General features: G+C 44.3%; 1 protein-coding gene across 1 annotated transcript in view; it reads right to left on the bottom strand.

The window, feature by feature from the left end:
• Positions 1 to 19,854, bottom strand: part of LOC306854758 (uncharacterized protein) — a gene marked incomplete at both ends in the record, with an annotated part of 42,842 nt that overhangs the window by 5,015 nt on the left and 17,973 nt on the right. Inside the window, 6 exons of the mRNA XM_079392994.1 lie at positions 2,556 to 2,720; positions 4,270 to 4,392; positions 4,473 to 4,595; positions 13,414 to 13,566; positions 13,742 to 13,864; positions 16,039 to 16,164. Coding sequence (XP_079249120.1) covers positions 2,556 to 2,720; positions 4,270 to 4,392; positions 4,473 to 4,595; positions 13,414 to 13,566; positions 13,742 to 13,864; positions 16,039 to 16,164 — 813 coding nt within the window. The remainder of the gene's footprint in view (positions 1 to 2,555; positions 2,721 to 4,269; positions 4,393 to 4,472; positions 4,596 to 13,413; positions 13,567 to 13,741; positions 13,865 to 16,038; positions 16,165 to 19,854) is intronic.

The raw sequence follows: 19,854 nt of genomic DNA, 5'->3' as shown, positions 1-19,854 counted from the left end.
TGATGGCAGAGTAGAACTGTTTCAGCAGCTCATGTGGCAGGTTGAACTTCCTCAGCTGCCGAAGGAAGTACAACCTCTGCTGGGCCTTTTTGACAATAGAGTCAATGTGAATATCCCACTTCAGGTCCTGAGAGATGGTGCTGCCCAGGAATCTGAATGACTCCACTGCAGTCACAGTGCTGTTCATGATGGTAAGTGGGGGGACTGCAGGGGGGTTTCTCCTGAAGTTCACTATCATCTCCACAGTTTTGAGCGTGTTGAGCTCCAGGTTGTTAAGACTGCACCAGACAACCAGCTCCTTAACCTCCTGTCTGTAAGCAGACTCGTCACCGTCCTGGATGAGGCCGTGGTGTCGTCTGCAAACTTCAGGAGCTTGACAGAGGGGTCTTTAGATGTGCAATCATTGGTGTACAGAGAGAAGAACAGTGGGGAGAGAACACAGCCCTGAGGAGCTCCAGTGCTGATGGTGCGGGTGTTGGATGTGTATTTTCCCAGCCTCACTAGCTGCTGCCTGTCTGTCAGGAAGCTGTTGATCCACTGACAGACGGAGGTGTGGACGGAGAGCTGAGTTAGTTTGGGCAGGAGGAGGTCTGGAATGATAGTGTTAAAGGCCGAGCTGAAGTCCACAAACAGGATCCTCACATAAGTCCCTGGTCTGTCCAGGTGTTGCAGTATGTAATGTAGTCCCATGTTGACTGCATCATCCACAGACCTGTTTGCTCTGTAGGCAACCTGCAGGGGGTCCAGTAAGGGTTCAGTGATGTCCTTCAGATAAGCCAAAACCAAATGTTTTTCAAATGACTTCATGACCACAGATGTTAGAGCCACAGGTCTGTAGTCGTTAAGTCCTGTTATCTTGGTTTTCTTTGGGACGGGGATGATGGTGGAGCGTTTGAAGCATGAGGGGACTTCACACAGCTCCAGTGATCTGTTGAAGATCTGTGTGAAGATCTGGTCAGCACAGGATTTCAGACAGGCTGGTGTCACACCGTCTGGGCCTGGTGCCTTCCTTCTCTTGTTTTTTTTGAAGACCTGGCGCGCGTCATCTTCTCTTATCTGCAGTGCAGGTGTGGGGGAGAGGGGGGTTACAGGAGGTGTGAATGGTGTTTTTTCAAACCTGCAGTAGAACTCATTCAGATCATCTACCAGTTGTTGATTCTCCACAGTGCTGGGGGATGGTGTCTTGTAATTGCTGATGTCTTTCAGACCTTTCTACACTGAAGCAGTGTCACTGGAAGAGAATTAGATCCTTAGCTTATCGGAATAATTCCTCTTTGCCACTCTGATCTCCTTTTCCAGTGTGTATTTGGCCTGTTTATACAAGACTTTATCCCCCTTTCTGTAAGCATCTTCTTTGGCCTGACGGAGCTGTCTGAGTTTTGCAGTGAACCATGGTTTGTCGTTGTTATAAGTTAGATGCGTCCTGTTAGGAATGCACATATCCTCACAGAAACTGATATAAGATGTTACAGTCTCTGTGAGCTCATCCAGATTGTTTGCAGCAGCTTCAAAAACACTCCAATCAGAAAGGTTGAGACAGGCTTGTAAAACCCGCTCTGTCTCATTAGTCCATCTCTTTACAGTCCTTAAAACAGGTTTAGCTGACTTCAGTTTCTGCCTGTAGGACGGAATAATATAAACCAAACAGTGATCAGAGAGTCCTAAAGCTGCCCGTGGGACAGAGTGATATGTGTCCTTTATTGTTGTGTAACAGTGATCCAGTATATTACTGTCTTTGGTGGGACATGTAACATGCTGTCTGTATTTTAGCAATTCACCCGAGAGATTTGCTTTATTAAAGTATCCTAGAATGACTAAAACAGATTCCAGGTGTTTTTGTTCTGTGTCTGTGATTTGATCAGCGAGTTTCAGTTTTTAGTTTTTAAATACTAAAATATATAAAGCTGAGCCCACGTGCGCTTGCGGTGGAATGTAGACACTCATGAGAATGAACGAGCAGAACGAGCATATTTATTTATATACTGTATATCTAAAAAGAATATATATATATATCCTTTTTTATAAAAAAAAACAAATATATAAATAATATATAAAAAAATATATATTCAAAAATAATATATATATATATTCCTTTTTATTATTATTTCAGCTAGTTGCCAAAGCATTTTCGTTTAGTTTAACTTTAACTACTAAAATAACTAAAACTAAAGAAACATCAAAGAAACTAAAACTAATAAATAAAAATTTATGTTAAGTGTATTGTATTTAATTTTTACAGCTACAATAAACTAAAACTAAAAATGTATAAATTTTTGAATTTTTGAAACTTATTTCAACTAGCTGCCAAAGCAACATTTCTCATTTTCATTTAGTTTAAATACTAAATTATTTAGTAATAATAATAATAATAATAATAATAATATAAATATTAGTTTACTAGTTGTCAAAGCAACACATATAATTTTCATTTATAGTTTATCTAGTAAAATAACTAAAACTAAAGAAACAAGAAGCTAAAACTATTTTTTTTATAAATATATATATATATTTATATATTTAAAAGAAACAAAAAAGAAAAAAACTTTGTTTCTTACTGAATTTCTCAGTTAAGGTGCTCTCAGCGCGCAGTTCTCCCGTGTCGTCCTCGTAGTCGTCGTATCGCTCCAGGATCTGCTCATGATCCTGCAGAATAGTGAGCTGAAGTCGGGGTCTGTCCACCGCCTGACCGCTGCTCAACGCCTCCACCGACTCTTCCAGCACTAGGACAACAAACCAATACTTTGATAATTAATTAATCTAACGATTATTAGTACAATTAATCGACTAATCGGCAATAATTCCACCGATTAATCAGTAGGCTTTGATCGATTATTCAGCTTTTGCAATTAGTAAAAAAATTAAGCTATGCATATTCTTAATCACTTCAGCTTTTGAAAATGTAAAACAATTCTATTAGTATTATAATATGACAGTTATTATACAATTACAATGCAAATAAATATATTTAGCACACATCATTCTGCCAAACAACTCCTTTTGTAAGTCATCTGGATTATGGGCTAAAATGAAGGTAAATAATGAGATGTTTTATTTTTGGGTAAACTTTTATTCACAACATTATCTCTCGAAAAATACCTGATACTGTTATGATACTGTTATATAAATAAATGTGACATGACATGACTGGACTTTACTGGAGTGATAAACTGCAGAGATGGAGTAAAAAATTCAACTTGAGCAGAAAATTTGAAACGACGCATTGTTGCAAGTCCCAAATAATTAGCTTAACTTCCATAATAAGCACAGAGCAGCAATAGTAGTCATCTCCAACATGGTCGATGATGGAAAAATGGCAGAAAGCAATGTTGTTGTGCATGAAGACACTTCTCATTGTGAGAGTGATGCAAAAAGCATCCAGTTAGTATTGTAGACGCCATGTGAATATTCGGTTCACTTTTGATGTGTATATACCATTAGTATATCAGGGATTTTACACATGACAGCATTTTTTATTCGTAAAACTTTCCCACAGTCTACTGGTTCAGCTGCGTTTGCATGATCTTTTTTTATTGTCGACGTTGTCGATAATGTTGACTAATCATTTCAGCCCTATCCAGCACTGACACAAACGCACACACACATTTATTTTAATTGGGCTTTACGTTTGGTTAAAATGTACTATATGGACGTCAGTAACGTTACATTACACAAACTATACTTGAATATCTGAAATTTGGGTGAAAAATCTTTAATATTTGACGATTGATGACTTATAACAAATAGAATCATGTTATCTATGTTAAAATATGTCAAGGAATAAAGATCTGATTACGGCCTTCTGATCACATCACTGCAAAATGCAGTTACCATGACCTTGAGTAAACTAAATTAGGTTTTTACATTAAATCACTTCACCACGAGTCAGTCAACACATAGTTTACCAGGACAAACCTTTATATTAAAAACACACTATACAAGTTAGAAAGTCTTAATCTAATTTGGAATAAATCTGGAAAAAGATAAAAAATAAATGTATTTATAATATAATATAATAATTATCGTAAAATACATATTTTAAAAGTAGAATGATTGTTTCTGATGCATTTCTTCAACAAAATCATTCTAGCTGATTATTGATCTATAATATAATATAATATTTTTTTAATTGGACAGAATATATCCCCTATTTGATGAATCTCTCATATACAGGTTTTCTTTGCATTATTTCAGTGAGCTCAAAATACATTACTTGTCGATATTAAAAATAATTAAGAAAAGAAACATGTTCTTGACAGGCTGCAAACTCACATATACATGAGTGTCTGTCCTCATCGAGACGATAGCCGCGTCTACAGGAGCACTGGAAGGAGCCGGCGCTGTTCTGGCACAGGTGATCACATCCTCCGTTTGCAGCCAAACACTCATCTATATCTGTAATCACACACACGTCTGGATCTAGATTCCTAAATAACTGGAAATTATTTTTTTCTCTCTCTCTGTGAATGTCGTACCATCACAGCTGCATCCATCGGCGTTCAGTCGATATCCAGCTGTACAGTAACACTCGTAACCTCCAGGATAGTTTGTGCAGTCGTGCTCACAACACGAGCTGCCGTCTACGCACTCGTTTATATCTGACAGACGGGAACACGCATATCTTTACCTCACATGGTTACTGTGACTAAAACAGGAAATGGGCTGCGTTTACACTGCAAGTCTTAATGCACAGATCCGATCTTTTGACCATATCCGATTTTTGGCCCGTCTGTTTACATTCACTTTAGATACGACTGGTATCCGATATCTGTGCTTACATTAATTCCCACCCAAAAGGATTGTCTACAGTGATCGCTTATGCACATAGTAGACCATCGGGTTTTAAATGGCCGTGCTATTAAAATGATTTATATAATTCACATCGAATGCCCATTAAAACGCCATTAAAAATCTTTATAAGCAAACGTGTCGCCGTCGCATTGGGAGTTCTGTGGAGAATCGGATATGTGCATTTAGGCGTAGGTCGGATGTCCAGATATCGGATATGTATCTGATTTAAAACTTCATTTGGAAACGGCTCAGATCGGATACGAAAAAAACGGATCTCGTGCAGATTTTTGTGTTTACACACATGCATCAAATTCCAATCTGTGTCAGATGTGGGCAAAAGATCTGATTTTTTCTGCCAGTGTAAACGCAGCCATGGTCACCTTAGTTTCCTTACCGATGCAGGTCTTGTGGTCGACATCCAGCTGGTATCCTTGGTTCCCTATCAGTCAGTCACGTTCGACGTAACGTCAGTGTGACTGACTAATGGGAACTCGCTCGAGAGCCCAATCATCTTCGAGTGTTAACAAAACAAGCCAATGACAGTTGGCGTGCGTGTTTCGCCACGCGCACCCCGCCCCGCAGTGCGGGTATAAAAGGAGAGCGCGTGCAAACGCACATCAGCTTTTCGCTTCGGAGCCGAGCCTTGCTGCGAATCTCCGAGAGTGTACAAGACAGCTTGACGAGTGTTGGTGTTACGGCGCGTCAGCGGAGGTTGCGATCCAGTGCTGCTGCTTCATCTCGGCGTGCTGCAGCTCTCATTCTGCGGTCGCGCTGCGACCTCTCCTGGGCGCTTCAACACTTTTTCTAAAAGAGAATTTCTTTCAAAAAAGAGCAAATTCTGAAAGAGCTCCACGAGCGACGGGCGTCTTTTTAAAGATGGCTTCCCGCTCGTGTGTTTCTGGATGTGGCCGTTTCCTGGCTTCATCTGATGGTCACGATCGCTGTGTCTCGTGCTTGGGCTTTCAGCACGCTGAGGCAGCGCTCGTGGATGACTCATGTTCTCTGTGTGGGAACATGACCATCGCGATGCTGCGCTCCAGATACCTCCTCGTCAAGCGGGGGGGTATCCCCCTTGCCATGCCCCGTTCTAGTTCCTCCGGTTCTCGGAGGGCTACTTCGGCTCATGGTCAGGGTGACTTGAGGATCACAGTGAGAGCTTCCCCGTCGAGTGCGTCTCCGCGGGCCTCTCACTCCTCTAGCGCATCGCACCGTCTGGGGTTTCCGGACGAGTTTGTGGAGTCCTCGGACAGGGCGGGGCCCAGCATCTCGTTCGGAGCTCCAGCAGATGACAGGATGTCGGTCACTGCATCGGGGGATGAGCTAGGTTCTGGAGATGATGATTCGGCTGCGCTGCCTCCATCAGGAAGAGTGGCGTTGACCGAGTCAGATCCAGAACTGACTGCTATGCTTTCCCGGGCCGCTGAGAGCATCGGGCTGCACTGGAGGCCTCCTCCTTCTCCCGAACGCTCAAGGCTGGACGATTGGTTCCTGGGGGCGCAGGCCGATCGCAGGCAACCGCCTCCGGTTCCATTCTTCCCGGAAGTGCATGAGGAGGTGACTAGGTCTTGGAGGGCACCTTTTTCTGCCCGAAACAGACCTAGTGCCTCCTCCGTCCTCACCACCCTCGACGGTGGGGCGGCCCAAGGGTATGTGGAGATCCCCCCAGTTGAGCGCGCCATTGCAATGCAGCTCTGCCCGCAGGGCGCTGCCGCCTGGAGGGGTAATCCACGCCTTCCGTCCAGGGCCTGTAAGTTCTCGTCCGCTCTGACGGCCAAGGCTTACAGTGCTGCTGGACAGGCCGCTTCCGCCCTGCACGCCATGGCCCTCCTGCAAGTCCACCAGGCCAAGGCGTTAAAGCAGTTGCACGAGGGTGGTGCTGACCCAGCCGGATTGCAGGAACTGCGCACAGCGACGGACCTTGCCCTACGGGCGACGAAAGTCACGGCGCGGGCCCTGGGTCAGACGATGTCCACGTTGGTGGTCCAGGAGCGCCACTTATGGCTGACCTTGGCGGATATGAGGGAGTCTGACAAACACCGTTTCTTAGACGCCCCGATCTCCCAGGCCGGCCTATTCGGCGAAGCGGTGGAGGGCTTTGCCCAACAGTTCTCCGCCGCACAGCAGCAGACAGAGGCGTTTCGACACATCCTGCCCCGGCGGTCCGCTGCTGTCTCCACCCCACCGCCGGCTGCAGCTCCTCCGTCTGCTCGTCGCCGAGGGCGCCCTCCTGCGGCCTCCACCTCCGCTCCAGCTCGGCCCCAGCAGCAGCCTTCACAACGGCCGCAGCGTGGAGCTGGCCGCAGGAAAGCGGCGCAGCCCGTCTCTGCCCCTGCCAAATCTGTGAAGCGCCAGGGCAAGCGGCGGCCCTGAGACGGGCGACCCGGAGTCTCTGGATCCTGCTCTTCAGGAGATGGTGACTGCACCACTCCTTCCCCCGGAGGAGGGCCGGGTGGAGAATCTTTTGTTCCCTTTTTATTCTGTTCCGCCACTGGCTCTCCAGCCAGTGGTACCCAAAACCTCAAAAAAAGAGCAGTTTCCTTTTTCTCCGGGTCCCAAGAGGGCGAGGATGGCAGTGCACGAGACCCCGTCTCCACACTCCCGTCCCCCTCTCCTTTCGCCTATGAGCAGCAGGGTCCGGTCCGAGGACGCGATGCCTTCTCCCGCGCCCCCTGCTCAGCCTTGGAGCCAGGTAAGTGTCGCACTGCACACTCAGACCCCACTTCGGAACGCACTGCCTTCCGAGGCGGGCCCCTGCGCTCCACTTCGCTGCCCCGCCGTGGGTACGTCCGTGGCTCCCTTGGTCCCGCTTGTACGGTTTCTGGGGGCCTGGCTAGCGCTCCCCAGGCTGTCTCGCTGGCTCATGAGAACCATCAGACTTGGCTACGCGATTCAGTTCGCCCGGCGTCCCCCCAAGTTCAGGGGCGTTCGGTTCACCTCTGTGTTGAGCAAGGATGCCCCTCTCTTGCGTGCGGAAGTCGCGGTCCTGCTGGCGAAGGACGCGATAGAGCCGGTCCCTCCAGCCGAGATGAAGTCGGGGTTTTACAGCCCGTACTTCATTGTACCCAAGAAAGGCGGTGGGTTACGACCAATCTTGGACCTGCGCGTCCTGAACCGGGCCCTTCACAAGCTCCCGTTCAGGATGTTGACGCAAAGACGCATTTTTCAATGCATCCGTCCGTTCGATTGGTTCGCAGCGATCGACCTGAAGGACGCGTACTTTCATGTCTCAATCCTGCCTCGACACAGACCGTTTCTCCGCTTTGCGTTCGAAGGACGAGCATATCAGTACAAAGTCCTCCCCTTCGGGCTATCCCTGTCGCCTCGTGTCTTCACCAAGGTCGTGGAGGCAGCCCTTGTTCCATTAAGGGAAGCAGGCATTCGCGTTCTCAACTACCTCGACGACTGGCTCATACTGGCCCAGTCTCGAGCACTGTTGTGCGATCACAGGGACACGGTGCTTGGCCACCTCAGCCGGATGGGGCTTCGGGTCAACTGGGAAAAGAGCAAACTCTCCCCTGTGCAGAGGATCTCTTTTCTCGGTATGGAGTTGGACTCGGTCAACCTCACAGCACGTCTCTCAGTAGAGCGTGCTCAGTCGATGCTGAACTGCCTGGAGTCTTTCCAGCGCAAGACAGCGGCTCCACTGAAACACTTTCAGAGGCTCCTGGGGCATATGGCATCCGCAGCCGCTGTCACGCCGCTCGGGTTGCTTCATATGAGACCGCTTCAGCATTGGCTTCACGACCGGGTCCCGAGATGGGCATGGCGACACGGCACTTACCGGGTCTCAGTTACCCCGTCCTGCCGTCAGACCTTCGGCCCGTGGTCGGATCTTGCTTTTCTTCGGGCAGGAGTTCCCCTAGTGCAAGTATCCAGGCACATTGTTGTCTCAACAGATGCCTCTGCCATGGGCTGGGGAGCCATGTGCAACGGGCGTGCAGCTGCAGGGCTCTGGACAGGGTCCCGGTTGCAGTGGCATGTCAATTGCCTCGAGTTGCTAGCAGTATGGCTTGCGCTGCGCCGCTTCAAAGGGCTGCTACACGACAAGCATGTACTGGTCCGTACGGACAACACTGCGACCGTTGCGTACATCAACCACCAGGGTGGTCTACGCTCCCGTCGCCTGTCGCAACTCGCTCGCCATCTTCTCCTTTGGAGTCAGAAGCATCTGAGGTCGCTTCGCGCCGTTCATATCCCTGGCGAGCTCAATCGTGCAGCCGACGAGCTCTCACGTCAGCCCGCCCTTCCGGGAGAATGGCGACTCCACCCCGAGGTAGTCCAGCTGATTTGGAGACACTTCGGGGACGCTCAGGTAGACCTGTTTGCCTCCCCGGACACGTCCCACTGCCAAATGTTTTACTCCCTGTCCGAGGGTACCCTCGGCACGGACGCGCTGGCACACAGCTGGCCTCGGGGCCTACGCAAATATGCGTTTCCCCCAGTGAGCCTTCTCGCGCAGACCCTGTGCAAAGTCAGGGAGGACGAGGAGCAGGTCCTCTTGGTGGCGCCGTACTGGCCCAGTCGGACTTGGTTCCCAGAACTCATGCTCCTCGCGACAGCCCCTCCTTGGCAAATTCCTCTGAGGAGGGATCTCCTTTCTCAGAGAGGGGGCACCCTCTGGCACCCGCGTCCAGACTTGTGGAATCTCCACGTATGGTCCTTGGACGGGACGCGGAGGTTCTAGGTGGGCTACCTCCATCGGTAGTAAACACAATCACTTCAGCTAGAGCCCCGTCTACAAGACACGCTTACAGGCTGAAGTGGAACCTGTTCGTCGATTGGTGTTCTTCCCGCCGGGAAGACCCCCGGGGATGCCCGATCGCGGTCGTGCTTTCTTTCCTGCAAGATGGGTTGGAGCGAAGGCTGTCTCCCTCCACCCTCAAAGTGTATGTCGCCGCTATTGCCGCACATCACGATGCAGTAGACGGTAAGTCTGTAGGGAAGCACGACTTGGTCGTCAGGTTCCTCAGAGGGGCGAGGAGGTTAAATCCTCCGCGCCCTCATCTGGTACCCTCTTGGGATCTCCCCTTGGTCCTGTTGGCCTTGAGGGAGGAGCCCTTTGAGCCTCTGCAGTTAGTAGAGCTTAAGTTTCTGTCGTTGAAGACAGCACTCCTCACTGCATTGGCCTCGGTCAAGAGGGTAGGGGACCTGCAGGCATTTTCGGTCGACGATTCGTGCCTAGAATTCGGGCCGGATGACTCTCACGTTGTCCTGAGACCCCGGCCTGGTTATGTGCCCAAAGTTCCCACCACACCCTTCAGGGATCAGGTGGTGAACTTGCAAGCGCTGCCCCGGGAGGAGGCAGACCCAGCCATTGCTCTGCTTTGTCCCGTCCGCGCTTTGTGCACTTACGTGGACCGCACGCAGAGCTTCAGGACCTCAGACCAGCTCTTCGTCTGCTTCGGGGGACAGCAGAAGGGGAAGGCTGTCTCCAAACAAAGACTTGCCCATTGGATAGTCGAGGCTATAGTCTTGGCCTATCAGGCCCGGCGCTTACCGTGCCCCCTCGGTGTGAGAGCACACTCTACAAGAGCCATTGCTTCCTCTTGGGCGTTGGCGCGGGGCGCCTCGATAGCAGACATTTGTAGAGCTGCCGGCTGGGCGGCACCTAACACGTTTGCGAGATTTTATAATCTCCGTGTAGAGCCCGTGTCCTCCCGTGTACTTGGCTCAGACGGCCAGTAGCACTGGGACACTGCTCGGTGTCAATCCCGCTTGCTGCGCCATTCCCCTCTACGGACCGGATACGTGCGCTTTGTTGCTTCTCAGTTCAGTTCCCCATGGCGAACCCTGTTGAAGTTCCTCCCGCACCCTCGGCAGTCAGGCGTGGCGGAACGCCAGACGCCAGGTCCAGCACTCGTGTGTTTGCCCAAGGTCAGCCCTTGTGCTGGGCTAGGTGCCCGTGTGTAGTGATTCCCCTTCGGGTGGTCCCACATGTGTATTCTTCCACGGTACGGTTCCCCTCACGGTGAGCCCGTGTCTTTCCCTGGCAGAGACCTTCTGCCGTCTCTGCTGTGTTGTTATCTCACCCCAGGCTGGCTGAGTCTACCTCAGAGACTTCCATATGTAGTACTGCCCTTGGTCAGTCCATATGTGTAATTGCCACGTGGTACCTCCTTACGCAGGATGTGGCTTCCGTAGCGTTCCCCTACTTGTGGTACGCTTTCCCAGTGTTATCCATACCCACTGTACGGAACAGCAGTGGCTGTCATCCCTGCCTAAGCCTTGTCCTATCTTCCACCCCAACTGGTGTGGGGGGACTTGCCGGCTTCCGCAGGGCACTGGAGGGGGTCAGCAATAGTGGCGTTTTCCAAGGGATCCCATTAGTCAGTCACACTGACGTTACGTCGAACGTGACTGACTGATAGGGAACGTCTCGGTTACGTATGTAACCCTCGTTCCCTGAAGGAGGGAACGGAGACGTAACGTCCCGTCGCCATAGTTGCTGTACCACCGCTGTACGGCCGGGGCACACAGTCTCGGCTCCTCAGCGAAAAACTGATGTGCGTTTGCACGCGCTCTCCTTTTATACCCGCACTGCGGGGCGGGGTGCGCGTGGCGAAACACGCACGCCAACTGTCATTGGCTTGTTTTGTTAACACTCGAAGATGATTGGGCTCTCGAGCGAGTTCCCATTAGTCAGTCACACTGACGTTACGTCTCCGTTCCCTCCTTCAGGGAACGAGGGTTACATACGTAACCGAGACGTTACAGCTGCACACAGGTCTACTGGTTGAATGTTCGCAGTGATGAGAACAACCGCCGTTATTATGATCACAGCTGTTTACAATCTCCATTTCGATACCTGAGAGTAAAAAACGCATCAACACATAACATTGGAAATGAATGGGAAACGAATTTCATCAAGTGAAAATGTTTGTTACTGCTCCCAAAGAAAATCCAACTGAAAGTTAATTTTTTGAGTTATCAACCTCAAATTTGGAACACAACTTGTTTAGACTTACTGTATGAATTTGATTTCTTATAGAGTAAAACATGTATGTATTTTGTAAAATATATAATATATACATATATATATTAATAAATTATATATTTTATATAAAATTTATAAATAGCATTTTTGTGAATTTTCTTATAGTTATATAAATTTTATTTTAATTTTATAAAATGTTAAATGAAAAACATTATTGAAATACATGAAGGGTTTATTTGCCAAAACAGATAACTATTTTTTTTTTATTATGTTATCATGCTTTTATTGGGGGTTTTTTGTGTTAGTTATCTGTTTTTTTTAGTTTTTTTACCTAATCAAAACAACCCAACTGCCGTTTGATCAATCTGTTTGTTCAATATGCCGTTGTAAGATTAATTGGAACGCACAATGAAAAAACATGATTTTTGAAAATTGTTAAAAATATATAGTAGTGCTGTCAATCGATTACAAACAAACAAACTAATTAATTGCACATCGCGACTAATCGGGATTAATCCCACCTAACATTAAAGTTTTTACATACAGTATACTGTTATATTGCAATAATTTCACATTCAATCTTCAAATTAATGTACAAACTACATAAAGACAGTATATTTTTAATATTTATTCAAAGCCATCTTTTTTTATGACTAAAGCCCAGTATCACTGATACCAATACTACTGATGTCTGAAGTTGTTCTTTTTCCCCTATATTTAACCACTGACTACAGCCGTACAGCATTACAGTATAACTGAGAGCTATCAATTTGAACATTTATTAGACTTTAAAAAATAACTTCACATAAAAAAATCTTCACTTAAACCCATTATAATAAATGTCATATTTAGCTACCTGTGCGCTTTAGCAAGTTGGAAATATTGAGAAACTGAATAAAGTTATCAAACATTAAATTCTAAATTAAATAGATTAATCCTTAAAGCTACAAAAGTTACTGATTTCCTAATTTTTCTTTTGTTTTTGGATTAACAGATATCACAGAAGCTGGGTAGTTAGGTTATTTGGCTGCAATTACTTTAAGAGCTACCGCTGCTGAACATGACGCGGATCTGACATGCATTTTTTTTTTTGACTCACTTAAGATCTTAAAGTCTCTACTAATTGACTTGACGAGTTGAATCGAGTGTGTTAGATGAGGGAGACAGTGCTGAGCTGCTCCAGGACAGTTTTGAAAACCATTTCAGAGACATTTGCTTAAATGTAACTCATATAACAAATACTTACATGCATGCACGGTTTTAAGGCAGCTTTAGTCGCCCTTTTGGGAACATTTAGGACTTAACTGACAACATAACTAGGACATTGCATGCTCGTAGTTTCTTTCACACTTTGATATGAAATGATAAAGGCTACAGCGCGCGCTGGCACATTTGTGCGTGCAATTGAAGAGCACAAGCTATGAGCACAGTACTGTTTCCGCGCTCATTTGACTAGTGCCTGTCGCTGAAGTGAAGCTGGAGTGCACGTCTCCAGTTTGATGTGGTTATTTCACACCATTCAACAGCATATATACACGCACACATATACACCCACACTCTTGTGTGCATATTTGATTTGCATATACTGTACATGTATATAATTCATTCTATTCTACTATTTACACTACAAACGATTGAACTTTTCTTGTTTTGAGCACATATAGTATGAAATGTGTTGCATGTGATCTCACAGGCTCGGTCCAGTCTCAGATCATACTCACGATAGCACTGCTTGCCATCAACACCCAGTTCATAGGCAGCGGGACACACACACAAGAAAGATCCCCTGGTGTTACGGCAACCGTGAGCGCAGTTCGCCTGGCCTGTCTGACACTCGTCAATGTCTGATGCAAAGACAACACACATACAAAGATGTATGCTACACTTTGAAGATAACTTGAGTATGAAGACATGATGACCATTGCTACATTAATGACGTAAGCTTTCTATTCTATAAGCATCTAACACAAACTCTATAATCCACACTAAATATAGCTCACCATCCCAGGTACATTTTACCTTCACAGGTCTTGCCATCTTCAGCCAGCTGATAACCTGGACCACATCCACAGCGGGCCTGATCTCCATCCCTGCGGCATTCCTGAGAACAACCACCGTTTCGCTCCGCACATGGATTCTCCGCTGATGACATAAGAACAGACTGTGTCACAGCTTTACTATTAAGGCCATTATTAGGTTGTTGGCACTAAGTGGGTTAATCTCACAGAACCTGCCAAAAAAAAAAAAAACTAACTCAAAAAAGAGAAATTATTTTGTATTATTTTTTTTTGTTTGCTTGTTTTGCATTGCAATTATTACATTTAGAAAGTTTTAAAGACAGTGCATTTTCTCTGTGAAATATATATAATGTAAATTACATTTTACTTTGGAAGTATTTATATATCATGGCAGTATCTGTAATACTGCTATTAATTTATGCTAAAAAAAAACTACATGAAAACCATATAACTATATTACTGTTTTAATTAGAATTTATGAATAACATTTGCCTTTTCTTTCTCATGAAAAATATCAGAATGCAAAAAGAAAGGATTAGAAAAGAAAATTTGAATGGTCCAAAAATAGGTATGTGTGTGTATTTTTAGGACCAATATGCAATGCACTGACAATTTGCATCATGACACAGTTTTTCTTTTATAGTAATACAAAGACTTTCATACATACATATATTATGTTGGGATGAAACGTGCAATAAGAAAAACTTTTCTTTCTCTTTCTAAATTATATCTTATTGTTATTATTATTATTATTATTATTATTAGGGGTGACCTGGACGTTTTTGCAAGATTATTTATCATATTTGCAACACAAATGTACCAAATCATCCTCATCCAGCTGCTCTGAATAACTCCTCTCATACACTCTGTGTTTAACATGTTTCTGTCCGTCCAACAGCTGCAGTGAAATGATCTGTCTGCAGCCAACAATTACACTTTTACAGAAACAGAATGGCAGAAATTATTCTGCAATCATGACCCTTCATCAGAGAAAGACATGTCTGTGTTCAACTCCAGATGACCTCCGAGACGAGACACAAAGATATGTCCCTGCTGAAGTCACCAGTTTGTGATATTATGTCATCAAGTGAATCAAAGGGCAACTTCATCCCAAAGACCAAAATCATATTTCCACTAAATCTTCTCGAGCAGTTCTTGTGATTCTTTGGGAACTTCAAAGGATGGAAATGCTTGGCTTGAAATACATTTGAACAATAAGACGTTAAAAGAAATGCTTTATATTACTTGTAGAGTTAAACCTCAGTTTAATTCTCTGTCATTAGGACACTTATCTGCACCTGGGAATAGAAGTTATCATGTATTACATGTCAATGATGTTTGATAAATGCTTCAACCTTACAGAAAACAGCTCCACTATGACCTGTTCATCAGAGCAAACACATTCATATCTGTGCGTGGAGATCATTACAGTCAAGTGTATCTTTATTTATTGCTAGTGAACGCAATTAAACTACTACAACAAAATAAAACATAATTTACTTTCCCTCATATTGACACAAACCTGAATGAGTTTATGGTGAATGTCAAAAAAAAAAAACACAGATGGTTGATAAAATGGTCTTCAGAAGTTATATAATGACTTTGTTCTCGCCAAAAATTCTTTTATTTCTTTTCAAATTAATTATTGTTGCATAATTAGTATGGCTTTCCAAAACTTGTAACAGAATTATGAGTATTTTATGGTTTTGTCCATTTTGGAGCTTCACAGCCCCTACGTTTGTTGTATTGAAAGAAAAGGGATGAAAAGTTTGCTTAACTACTATGTTTGTGTTCCACAGAAAATAAAAAAAAATCATGTGTACACTGTTAAATAAATTTCACATCATACTCATCCAAACTGTAATGCAATTTTGACTACTTTTATGGTGCTTTGTCCATTATGGAGCTTCAAAGCCGCTAAGTTTGTTTTAAGTAAAGAGAAGCAGAAAAACTTTGCCTAACGTCAACGTTTGTGTTCCCACTGGAAAACTAAAAGTGTGCTTTGAACATGACAAATAAATGCTTTTTAAAGGAATACACACCCTATTCTTTAAAAAAAAAATCTGTTTGTTGGTTTTATTCGGAAAAGGTTCCATAATAACAAAGGAGTATAAAATAAACACATTAGCTTGTGACACATTCAGTCTGTCTCCACCTGTGCTTTGAATTTTAATTTCGCTTAAATCCCACTGTCAACAACTGTGGTCGTAAATATGTCTTCATGTTTATGCTACCATCATAAATCTGTAATGTTAATGGGAAAATCCTGCAGTTGAATATCAGTGTGGTCATACTCACATTTACAATGCTTCCCATCCACGTCGAGTCTGTAACCGGGTCGACAGCGGCACTGGAAATGACCCGCTGTCTGCTGGACGCAGAAATGCTCGCAGCCGCCGTTCCCACCGCTGCAGGAGTGGATGGCTAAATACACGCAGACGGACAGAAAGACACACAGGTGGAGACGCTATGAGAAGACAATACTAGGCTGTCATTGTTCAATTTAAAGATCAAACGAGTCATAATAAAGGAAAGACTCTTCGTGAAGTGTCTGACTCTAGCAGACCCCGAGTTCAAACGACTCCTGCTGCAGAAACATCAATGACTCAACCAACCAAAACATGAATGAAGGAACTCAGCGAAAATCACTTTCAACTTCTCAATTATAAATCAGTCTCTATAAGCACACATACAGCAGACAAATTAATGCCAGAAACACAATTTATTCTGTAATAGTATTCTCCACTTCCATCCTCTGTCGTCTGTGTGTCTGATCAGCTGTCCGTCATTCTCTCTTTCTCTCACTTTTTACCTTTAGAGGAGGACTGTACAGTACAATACATTATGTCAGTTAATTCAAAATGTTTTTTCAGATGGTTACATCTAAATGAACTTGTTTTGCCAATTAAATTATGGATAGATAAATGGGTGGGTGGAAAGAACAATATGGAGCGATGGATGGATTGACTGATAGATGGATGGATGGATGGAACGATAAAGCAATGAATGGACAGATGAAATGATAAAGCAATGGATGGAACGATAGAGCGATGGACAAAAGGATGGATGGAATGATGAAGAAATGGATGGATGGAATGATAAAGCGATGGACGGATGGATGGAAAGATAAAACAATGGACGAATGGATGGATGGAACATTAGAGGGATGGATGGATTGAATGACAGAGTAATATACGGATGAATGGAACGATAGAGAGATGGATGGATGGAAGGATAAAGCAATGAATGGATGGATGGAATGTTAGAGTGATAGATGGATGGAATGATAAAGCAATGAATGGATGGATGGATGGAACGTTAGAGTGATGGATGGATGGAACAATAAAGCAATGAATCGATGGATGGAATGATAAAGCAATGGATAGATGGACAGATGGATAGATGGTACGATAGAGCAATGGACGGATGGATGGAACGATAAAGAAATGGATGAATGGAACACAAGAGCAATTGATGAATGGATGGATGGAATGATAGAGCAATAGATGGATGAAATGATAGAGTGATGGATGGATGGAACAACAGAGCAATGGACAGATGGATGGATGATTGCCTTTGACCATCACGGCCTCCTAATCATGCCCATACACTGATCGGCTGCATCACTCCGTCTCCTCTCCACCAATAAGCTGGTGTGTGGTGGGAGTTCTGGCGCAATATGGCTGCCATCACATCATCCAGTTGGATACTGCACATTGGTGGTGGATGAGGAGACTCCCCCCTTCCATGTAAAGCGCTTTGAGTACCCAGAAAACTGCTATATAAATGTAACAAATTATTAATTATTATTATTATGATGGATAGTACAATAGAACAATGAAAGAACAATGCTGCCGTGCAAAGGCAAAAGACCGTAACTTTGATTTTGGTCGAAAATGAGTTATTGATATTTTTTGGGACATTCAAGACATCCTTTATCATGTGCATAAGTATCTTGCGTCAATTGCGTTGTTTTTCTGAGAAAATAATGGGTCGTCTTAATCGTAACTTCAAAAAGCCCTGGAGAAACCAAGGCAGAACCCCATATAACACCAGTTACGGCTCTTTCACTTTGTTTGGAACGCTCAAAATGAGTTACAGCGTTCTGCCTTTGTTTAATTGCGCGTCAATATGAAGTTATGGTGCTGGCTTGGAGTTATAAGGTGTTCTCCCTTTGTTTCGCAATTAAATCCATATCCTACCTTAACCCGATAAAATCAGTCCATGGCAACGAACGTCGTCGGAGATGTTTAATCCACAAGCATTCTGAGCATTCCTGCTTGCTGGCGTTCACATCAATCCACAAGTCATTCTTTTAGGTTTGGCTATTTTAATCAAGTCAATATAAAAGCAATTACGCAATGTCTAGCATTCTTTTACATTACTGAGCATAGCAAATAACTTTTTAGTCTGCTTGTTACGGTCAAAAAACAATTAATACAGTCACATTTCTTTATAGCCTTTATGAGATTAATGAGAGCCCATGATCACTAGATTTTATACAGGTGTTACTGTAACCAGGGGCGTGTCTACGTGGTGGCCAGGCATGGCACCGGCCCCCCTTGAAATTTGGCTGGCCACCATCTGGCAGTGGCGGATCTTGGCATGTGTAGGCAGCTGCCTAGGGCCGCTTTCTTCTCTTATTTATTAATTTTAGGTGGTTTAGCGTAATCTCGCGAATCTCCCCACTCGCAAGCGGATTTCCTTCAATCACACAAAACTGGACATGTGCTTTTAAATATGCATTGTTCTTTTATGAATTGGCTCGGGTCTCGCTCAGATATTGCGTGTATGCTCAAACGTTATTCTTGCATCACTGACCAGACCAGACCAGAATAGATTTTTTTTTCTAATTCAAGTGAAGAGTAGGCTTTTCTCACTAAATGGAAGCAAGCTGAATATAGTTAGCCTTCTCTAGTTATTTATTTTATTAAAACTTATTTTAGTTAAGTGCTTAAATTGTAAATATGCATTTATTAAATTATTTTATTTAGTGCATTTGTATTTTGTTGTTTTTGTATGTAGTTATAGAAGCATATCAACCAGGTTCCAGAAAAAAATCACTAAGGCTGCTTCTGAAATTAGTGAGGGTGCTCTCTTGATGCACATTTTCACATATTTTGTCCCTTCTATTACTATCAATATGCTGCTACTTCGAGAGAGAATCCCGCATAAATATCCAAATGTCATTCCCGAAACTTTGCAACATGTGTGGGGGCAAAAAACTAAGTTCTACATTTTAAAATAATAAGTGTTCTGTACATGGAAATGACATACCGTGAGCCTCAAACACCATTGTTTCCTCCTTCTTATGTAAATCTCGTGAATAAAAAAAGACCACTGAAAAATAGGCGAATCAGAACATAACACTAACTGTGTTGACTGACGAAACAGTCGGGATCACTAATAGTTACGCCCCCAACATTTGCATAAACCCGCCTATGATCTAGGCCAGCCTCCAGCCAAACCATCAGAAGTTCTGCAGGTATTGTGAAGAAACAAGCGAGGACAACAGCGAAAATGGCAGATCATGGAAATAAATGTTATGTTCCAGGCTGTGCAGGGGATGTGATGTGCAGGGATGGGATGGTGTCTTTATTCAGAAAGGCACGGAAAGCAAAAAAACGCGTTCTAATAAAATAACACAAGCCACTAAAGGGACACGGTTAGCTCGTTGCTAGCTGTAGCCTGTTACAGTACATAAGATTTCACTTACCACAGAGATGATGCCTGAGGATGATGGCGAATGATTTACAGAGTCTGAGCACCACTGACGAGCATCTGATCTTGTAAAATGTGTGGTAAGTACTGCCGCTCCATAGTCTCTCAAAACTGAAAGTAAAACTCGATCATGCATTCCAAAGCTGTTTCAGTGCCCCGCATATTAATAGCAGCTCCCTGATGCCCGCATTTTATTTACAGTATAATTACCCAACGATATAACTGCGCTAGAAAGTATTGAAATCTATATGTTTCCTTCCTGTGAGCTACTGAAATGAGCCGCACTGTTAAACAGCCAATCAGAGCAGAGCTCAACATTATTATTCATGGCCCTTCCAAATAAGCCAATAACAGACCGTTTCATTCTAGGGAGAAATCTTAGGGTTGTAAATC

The sequence above is a fragment of the Barbus barbus genome (assembly GCF_936440315.1).
Source record: "Barbus barbus genome assembly, chromosome: 35".
Classification (NCBI taxonomy): Eukaryota; Metazoa; Chordata; class Actinopteri; order Cypriniformes; family Cyprinidae; genus Barbus; species Barbus barbus.
The sequence above is the reverse complement of the archived record's forward strand: the minus strand, read 5'-3'. Positions and strand labels throughout refer to the sequence as shown.